The 8,916-nt window shown below is 37.1% G+C and overlaps 1 protein-coding gene across 1 annotated transcript; it reads right to left on the bottom strand.

The window, feature by feature from the left end:
• Nucleotides 1–2,173: 2,173 nt before the first annotated feature.
• ARG1 (Chaperone DnaJ-domain superfamily protein) lies at nt 2,174–8,022 on the bottom strand. Its single transcript, XM_078572388.1, has 12 exons — nt 7,864–8,022; nt 7,529–7,747; nt 6,547–6,670; nt 5,521–5,603; nt 4,878–4,989; nt 4,703–4,807; nt 4,501–4,551; nt 3,605–3,694; nt 3,405–3,513; nt 3,174–3,322; nt 3,000–3,053; nt 2,174–2,687 (listed from the first exon to the last, which is right to left on the bottom strand). Exons 2-12 carry the CDS (start codon nt 7,639–7,641, stop codon nt 2,472–2,474), a joined length of 1,206 nt encoding a protein of 401 aa, XP_078428514.1. The 5' UTR covers nt 7,642–7,747; nt 7,864–8,022; the 3' UTR covers nt 2,174–2,471.
• Nucleotides 8,023–8,916: the final 894 nt, after the last annotated feature.

The raw sequence follows: 8,916 nt of genomic DNA, 5'->3' as shown, positions 1-8,916 counted from the left end.
AATTAAATTATTTTATAAATAAATAATTCCTCACAAGTTTCCAATTATTAAATTAGATTTCATTATTGAATGAAATAAATAGCAAAAAATAGAAATTAAAGCTAAAATTTATTTATTCAATGCTTTGTTCATGTGGATCCAAACCTTGTCTACCATCAGCTCAATCGTACAATTATAAATACTGTTGCATAAACCACATGACAAAAAAGAAGTTTAGCCCTGCTTATGGTTCCTCAATATACTGTGTACAGCTTTATTCAAAGTATTGGGAATGGAAGGTAACATGGGTTCATAACTCTTCGCAAATATTATTTTTTTAATATTGAAAATTACACAATTCATCCAGGTTTAAATTTCCCATGTTCAATCAGTTATATTATTAAGGTAAAATTGTATTTATTTTCACTAAGTATGTACTTAAATCTAACTCCATATTACAGTCTGGTGCCTACCATTTTTATTGTAGATTTAGCATAACTAGGTACTATTTACTTAGAAAATCGTTTTGTAACGTAAAAAAAAGAGTTCTGTACACTCATTATTCTTGACTGTTTGAATTCAGCCAAGATTAAAATTTTCTCTTTTATTTAAATAATATGTCCATTTTTCTAATTTTCTTTGTTTCAAATAGTGAGGTCACTCATATTGGACCAGCACTTATACAGAACTGGGTTTATAAATATACCTTAAAATGGTAAATATTGATTTAATCAGATCATTTTTTCACTGGCAAACAATGGAGATCAACCATTATATTTTATGATATTATGACAACTATTAAAATACATGGAGATCTACAGATAACTATCAAGGTACTATTCATTATTTAAAAGATACATAAAACTAATGTTTGCTATTCATTACTATCTAATGGGTTGTCTTTTTCACTTTATTAAGTTTTTTTTTTATGGCGTCTCAATGTTTTTGAAAGTAATTTAATTCAAATCATCTGAATTCTTAGATTTTTCCGCAACTCCTAAATTTAAAGTAATTTAAATTTAAAAGGAGACAATAAATCATAAATTCATAAATTAGGATATGATGATAGAGTCTGATTACATTCCAACATCAACTATCTTCTGTTGGTCTTAATATTTTATCATTCAAGTATTGTTTGATTATTTTTACAAATTATTCTTAAAAATCAGTTCAACTTACAGTCTAAATGTGACATTACAGTGTACAAATATGTCATATATAATTAGGGAGCAAGAGCACTTACGTATTTCATCAAACCTACTATCTAAACACCTTAGAAACCCCAGAAACAAAGCCTAACCCACTGATTCATTCATTTACAAGTATTCAATAATTTAAGATGGGGACCATTGTTTGGTTTCTTTTTATTTCCTATATTTCGCATATCTAATTACCAAAGTTATATAATTTTTTAAAAAGGCTATTCAAACTCTAGAATGGATACCAATTTCTCTTTAATCAATTTCACTGTTTGTTATGTGACTTCACTGTGTCGGTTCTGGTCATAAATTATCCAATATGGTATACTATTAAATATAGAAGCATATCAGTATAATTCTAGAACAAATGACCCAGAAGATGATGAATAACTCCAAAATGACTTGAGCAGATGATTATGTGATTCAATTTATTTAAAACATGTCCACAAATGACATCGATGGAAGTGAGAATTAGCTTTCTACATTTTAATTATTGCAAAATTTACATGAAATTATGTAACAAAGTTACCCGAAGACCTTGTGAATTTATTACATTCAGCTTTTTCTCAAATTTGATACTTCATGCACAACATGGGGACAGAAATCTTTGTCCTTGCGAAATATAAAATGTGTATATCACCACTGAAACTAGGTTTTCAAGTTTCTTCTAATAGTATGGAATATATAATTTTAAGAAAATGAGTTTAGCAACTTAATGTTTAAATTGACATGGCTAAAAGTATTCCTTTTTATGGCCAAGCTTTAATCAGAGAATCAGGGTAACCAAATTTCTATGGACAAACGTCTTCTTCCACAAAGTTTTAAGTTCTTACACAGCTCTAAAAGCACTAGGCACTCACCCTCAGTGGTGCAACTCTATAAGCTATTATTGACACTCAGTAGTTTACATTTGTTTTTGAAGAAACACTAAAAATCTGCACATTCATGAAGCATTTCGCACCCAAGTTCATGGGCACTAAGTATTGCACCTCATATGCCATAAATATAAATGTTTCTCTGCACCAATAATCATGCTCTATAGTTAGGAGACACTGAAGCAGAAAACAGTGAGAGATAGAGAGAGAAACAACCATTTTGAAAGTGGCCAAATATTGAAAGGCTTCACATGCTGGCCATGTTTATCTGTACCCAGAATCATTTTCTACTTCTAAGGTGACAATAATGCAAGAGAGATGAGAGAGAACAAGCAGGCAAAAGTGGCCAATGACCCTGGGATAGCCAGATCTCCATCTGGGTGACCCAAATAAACCTTTCTGGCAATCTTTTGAGCCATCATTTCTTGTCAGAGCGATTAAAATTTAGATTGAACCATTTTTTCTTGGACTTATCTTTCCCATCATCGCTCCCCCACTCCGGTGGGGATTCAGCCTTGGGGGTATCACTGGGAAGCTTGCTTGCAGCGCTGGTACTCCCACTGTGCCCTATTATTGCCTGCACTGTGGTAAAAGATGAATGGATTTTCTCTCTCTCCTTCAGCAGTTCATCCACCTGTAGAGACAAGGTTTCATTCATAATCAATATTTGAGACTTGAAATTATCTGTTTGGCAAGTCCACATATTGCAATGAGTTGAGGTTTTATGCCTTACCCATTGCTAAAAAGAAAGCATTAAATCATTTAACTACCAGTGGGACTTCTTTAAAGGGAAACTGTTCTTGGAGAGAAAAAGATAGAAGTACCAATGGTTTCAAGATTGACTTAGGTTCAGGTTTTACCAATTACTCACCCCTAAGAAGAAAATAAAAGTCACTTTAAACTCCCAGTTGGATTTAATTTTCAAGGATTTGGTATTCAGACTTACCGTTAGTTTTTCTTCATTATACCTATTCTTGACTTCTTGAAAGTGAGCCATTGCCTGCATGCAAGGTCAGAAATTCAATTGTTTAAGATGGTATTTCCAAGATGATATTGATGAGCAAACAAATAAAAAAAAGTGAAAGCCTCTAAAACAGTATCAATTTAACATGAATCATACCTTCTTGTACTCCACCTCAAACTGCCGCAGGTCATTCCTTTTGGCCAGTATTTGGGCTTCGACTTCTTTGAGCTTCTCACTGACATCTTCAAAAGACTTTGCACAGAGAGCTTCGATGGTGTAGGACGCAGTTTTGAAAAAGTTGTCGCCTGTAAAATATCATTTTTAAGAGAAGAAATCCTTCATGACAAGAATATTGGAAATTGGAACAAATAATAAACTAAGTCGTACCGTACACAGCAAAAATGTGAGTCCCAGGTTTTAACTCAGAAACTTCACAAGGTTGTAAACCTTCCAACTTTTTAAAAAATGCAGCCTCAGGATGTTTGGCCATGGCCAACTACAGAGGCAAAATAATGTTCCAATTGTTTGACAGCTGTAAAAGTTCAAGATATTAAAGACTACAATAACGGGAAAAAAATGAGACATACCATGTTCATCGCTGAGTCCATACGGTACACTTGAAAGTGTAGGAAGTACATTCCAGCAGATGTCACCTTGCCAGTCTTCTCACTATCTTCCTGTTATAACATGTTAAGTTAAAACATCATACATGAATATGTTAAACGAACTGACTCAGGGCAGAGTGCCAAAGAAACTTCTTCATCTACGTTATATCTGAATCCAGAATAAACCATAAGAAGACACCATGTCTAGTAACTCGCAAAAAAATACTAAAAGAACAATGATGTCACTGAGGTTCTGGCGTGAAGCAAACGAACTGACCAAGGGAAGAGTGCCAAAGGAACTCCTTCATCTACCTAATATCTGAATCAAGAGTAAGCCCTAAGATGACACTATGTCCGGTGACTCTAAAAAAAAAGTCAAAGAACAACGAAGTCACTGAGGTTCTGGCGTGAAGCAAACTACAGTCAATTAAACCCTCTATAAGTTTCATTTTTTGATTATGTTCATGCAACACTCTTCATGTATGTTCCGCTAAGCATCATTTTGTTGGAAAGTTTATCTTTTTCCCAACCCCTACTCGGGTAGTTTTGGCATTTTCCGTTGGAATATTTTTTCTCCAATTAAATACATCTTGGTGCCCTCCCCAAAGGAGGGGTAAAGAAGTCATTCAACAAGCTGGAAGTAGGGCTTTCAGTCCTCAATGATTATAATGATGATATAAGAGCGACAACAAGTTGATAACAAGTCGTCATCATCCTCATCATCTGTCCGTGCAAGGATGAAAAAAAGGTCATTCGGTTGCTATCTATCTCTACCTTTCCTTCCAAGAACCCACATTGCTACAGATCTTTACCAAGATTCCTTTCACATCTATAAAACAAGATTAACCAAGAGTAAATCACAGAACGTAAAAATTTACCTGCAATGCCAATCCGTATCCTCCATTGGCCTCTTGCTCAAAGTACAGAAGCTGAGACGAAGTTGTGATAAGATTAAAAAACAACCATTATTAGCAAAATAATGAATTCTTACGTAGAAAAAAATACATATCTAATATGTATGATGAATCCATAAAAAAACACACATAATGCAGAGGCGTTACTCCAGGGAGACAGTCTCACCTTGAATTTGCTCTGTGCAGCAGAAGTCACTCTGACTACTACTCCTGCTTGGGCTTGCAGTTCATTTATTGTTACACCAAAGAAATGTGCTGATTGCTTCTCAGCCTACATAAGGCAATGGAAATGAGCTTCAACTCTTGTATAGACTCAAGCAATAATGTCAGAAAGCACATACCTTGCCGCTTACAGAAGTCCCAAGGGGGAGAGGCCTAACTGTCACAGTTCCATTGAGAGCTTCTTCAAGAACAGTTGCCGAAACCGTTGTCTTGATCGGGACCCCAAGCTTACTGAAAAAGGGTTATAAGTTAGAGGGGGGAGAGCTATCCAACCTGGCTCTGATACTGATACGATCCCTGTCCTATCTAGGGGCAACTTGATCATTTTAACGCACTACGGGCATTATCTCTACCCTCTCTCTCCTCCATATTTTGGCATAGTGTGGCCTGCACTCATCGTTTCTCCTCTCCCTCCGGATTCATAACTTGAGTCCTCCTGGGGCTTGTCATTGAGGACTATTATATTTTCGTTTCTGAGATTTCCAAAAGACAGTTTCCCTTGATTATGTTCTACCGCAAGGGGACTGCAGCATGATCAAGGGAAGGACTGACAGGCCAAGAGGAGAGATACTGAGGGAAGGGAGAGCTCAACTTCAATAATACTTCTCTATTACCCTCCTAAAGTGAGACTACCCATTTTTAAGGGAAATTTTAATGGAGAAAAAAGGCTATGATATCCCTACTGAGTAAAAGTAACAGAAATACCCTCTGAGGTTATGGGGACTATATCACACTCATATTTTTTGATAAAATTATGAGTACCTGAAAAGAGCAGCAAACATCGTGTTTACAGTTCCTAAATTGGATAAGTCGATCTCCATATCCATGGCATCAGTCTCCAGACCCTATCAAAATAAACATGAATGAGAAAACGAGAACAGAATCGGCAAATTGAGAAAGTTAAAACAAAGTTACTAAAATAATAGGTCTCCTATGTGGTTTTAACCAAGAAATTGGACATATGAATAAGCAAAAAAATTATTAAAAAAACATTTTTAAAAGGAAAAATGAAGATCACACAATATTAGTAATTAACCCGGTAAAAAAGAACAAAAAGATAGACCAAACTGGTCCCCCACAACCATTCATGGCCTTCTAAACCAGCATGAAACGAAACCCTCCACTTTGTGAACGACGCCATCTGTCAAAGCCATTCTCGACTAGAAAAAAATCTCATTACAATACAGCCAGATTTCACATAGCACCAGAAAGGCCCTTTCCCAGTCAGCCAAATACTTATGGAACAATTGGTGTCAGTTATAACAAGCTGACTACAAGGGAAAACCCCAACGAGACATTACTAAGTAACATTTCAAAATGTATAATAATTATAAACAAGACAGCATTAAAATCACGTTTCAGGTTCAAACTGTGACAGAAAACAGACTGATTCTGCAAGAATGACGTAATGATCTCCAAAGTTTCCAGGAATTGAATAAAATAGTGGGTCAGCACAGAAACTGACCCTCAGCATGCAAAATCCTTGATATTTTGCAACTTAACTACGTTGGATTTTCCCATTCATTTTTTTTGGAAGAATGGATTTTCCCATTGATAATAGAAATAATTTCGAGGATAATGCAAAAAAGTTACAGTTTTCTTCATTTGAAATGAATTTTAAGCATAAAGAAAACCACAGCTAAAAGTTCAAGTATGTGTAAGCATTTTTATGTTTCTCAAATTGAAGCATTTATTTGTAAAAGAAATGCACGACAGAGACTTCCTTCCCAATCTTATTTGATCTATTAAATAAAATAAATGAATATGATACTTAAGAGAGTAGTCGACCTCAAATCCAGCAGAGTCATACTGCCTCCTTTTTTCAGGATCAGATAGAATGCCATAGGAATATGCAACCTCCTTAAAATGGTCGGCAGCTTCAGGATTGTTGCCATTTTTATCTGGGTGATATCTTTTTCAAGAAAAAAAGCATTATTAGCTTCATGTGCAAAGTAAAATATATTAAAAATACAACAGTGATCATAAGCTCCTAAATAATCAAGTTAGTTAGCAAAAATTAAGCCACAAAAAAGGAGCTGTGTTCAAGGCTTTTTGTGAAAGAAATCAATTGAATTAGAGGCATTATTGGCTTGATTTTACGGGCAAAACGAAGTCACATAAAAGGTGTACGGGTTAAAGGCGTCAAATGAAACTAATTGAACATGACGCATCATAAGCTTCGTATGATATATAAAATTAACAAAACAATTTGATGATCACACGCGAATAAATTAACTAGCAGTATAAAACTAAGCCAATTATAAGGTGTCATTGATAAAGGTTTCACATGGAAAAATATTCATCTAGAGACATTATTCTCTTCCTCTAATAAAAGAAAACGAAATAAAATAAAAACGATGATCATGATCGTGTGAATGACTAAACGGAAGGAACAAAAACTATGCCATCAACCGGATGATTCCGATCAGACTTAAAATCTATTTCTGAGTCCTTCGGCGATTCTTAGTGGTAAAAATACATTCAGATCGATTTTTGGCAATGCTGAATTATCCCAAATCTTTATGGTGTAAGAATAACGCGGCATCCACTGCATCTGTCAACCTAATTTCATGATTATCTGTTTGAGTGGGGCAACAAAAATTTAGGAATCACTACTCAATGCAATCAAAAACTACAGCAGTGTGGAAATACGGTCGAGATAAACTGAAAACCCCTCAAACTTTGAGATGAACCCCGAATTTCGATCTAGAAAACGCCGATTAAATGCAGAAAAAATACAATATCAAGAAAGGTAGAGTTGTATAAGTACTTGAGGGCGAGTTTTCTGTAGGCCGACTTGATCTCCTGATCAGAAGACTCTTTAGTAACATTAAGCACCTCGTAGGGATCCCGCCTCACGGCCGGCGCGGAGGACTCAGGCATCTTCCCAGCCCAAAACAAAATCCCCTTCTCAGCCCAAGAACATATCGTCCAAATCAATAAATCTAAAAATAAAAAATTCGCGAGGAACTAGGCACCAATCGGATTCCTGGAGAAAACACAAACAGTAATTAATCGTGGGTACCTGGGGGAAGAACAAAAGGCAAACAATTTGAGAAAACCGCAGATTTTTGAGCAAAAAAAGACGAACTGGGTTGAAATTACAGTGGGAAATTGCGCGAGGATTGCTCTGTCTGGGTCTGTAGATCCATTCAGGGAAGACCCAACTCCCGGTTTTCGTTCGCGTCCTGCTGTTCTCCTTGTTACAAGGGTTTCAAAGCTCTCTCACGCTACAAGAAGAACAGGAAGAGGACGAAGTGGGCCTTCAACTAATGGTCAAGTCTTTGTCTTCCAGGAATTACAGGCCCACTAGCCAGTGAAATTTACCCTCTTTAAATCACTTTTCAACAAAAAATGGAAATAGTAGATTTAAAAAATATATATATATTATGAAAGTACTTGATTCTGAGTTAAATCGAGGAAGCAGTTTGAAACATGTTCAACAAGGCCCATTAGGCCTAACAACTCCTCTCTCTCTCTCTCTCTCTCTCTCTCTCTCTCTCTCTCTCTCTCTCTCTCTCTCTCTCTCTCTCTCTCTCTCTCTCTCTCTCTCTCTCTCTCTCTCTCTCTCTCTCTCTCTCTCTCTCTCTCTCTCTCTCTCTCTCCCCCTCTCTCTCCCTCTCTCTCCCTCTCTCTCCCTCACTCTCCTTCACTCTTTCTCCCTTCCTCTCTCTCTCTCTCCCTCTCTCTCTCCCCCCCTCTCTCTCTCCCTCCCTCCCTCTCCCTCCCTCCCTCTCTCTCCTTCACTCTTTCTCCCTTCCTCTCTCTCTCTCTCCCTCCCTCCCTCTCCCTCCCTCCCTCTCTCTCCTTCCCTCTTTCTCCCTCCCTCTCTCTCTCTGTCTCTCTGGCTCTCTCTCTCTCTCCCTCTCTCTCCTTCACTCTTTCTCCCTTCCTCTTTCTCCCTTCCTCTCTCTCTCTGTCTCTCTGGCTCTCTCTCTCTCTCTCTCTCTCTCTCTCTCTCTCTCTCTCTCTCTCTCTCTCTCTCTCCCTCTCTTCCTTTCTCTCTCTCTCTCTCTCTCTCTCTGTCTCTCTCTCTCTCTGTCTCTCCCTCTGTCTCTCTCTGTCTCTCTCTCTCTGTTTCTCCCTCTGTCTCTCTCTCCTCCTCTCTCTCTCTCCCTCTGTCTCTCTCTCATCCTCCCTCTCCCTCCCTCCCTCTCT

Source organism: Wolffia australiana, chromosome 3 (genome assembly GCF_029677425.1).
Source record: "Wolffia australiana isolate 7733 chromosome 3, ASM2967742v1".
NCBI lineage: Eukaryota > Viridiplantae > Streptophyta > Magnoliopsida > Alismatales > Araceae > Wolffia > Wolffia australiana.
Note: the sequence above shows the minus strand (reverse complement) of the source record. Positions and strands in the feature narration are given on the sequence as shown.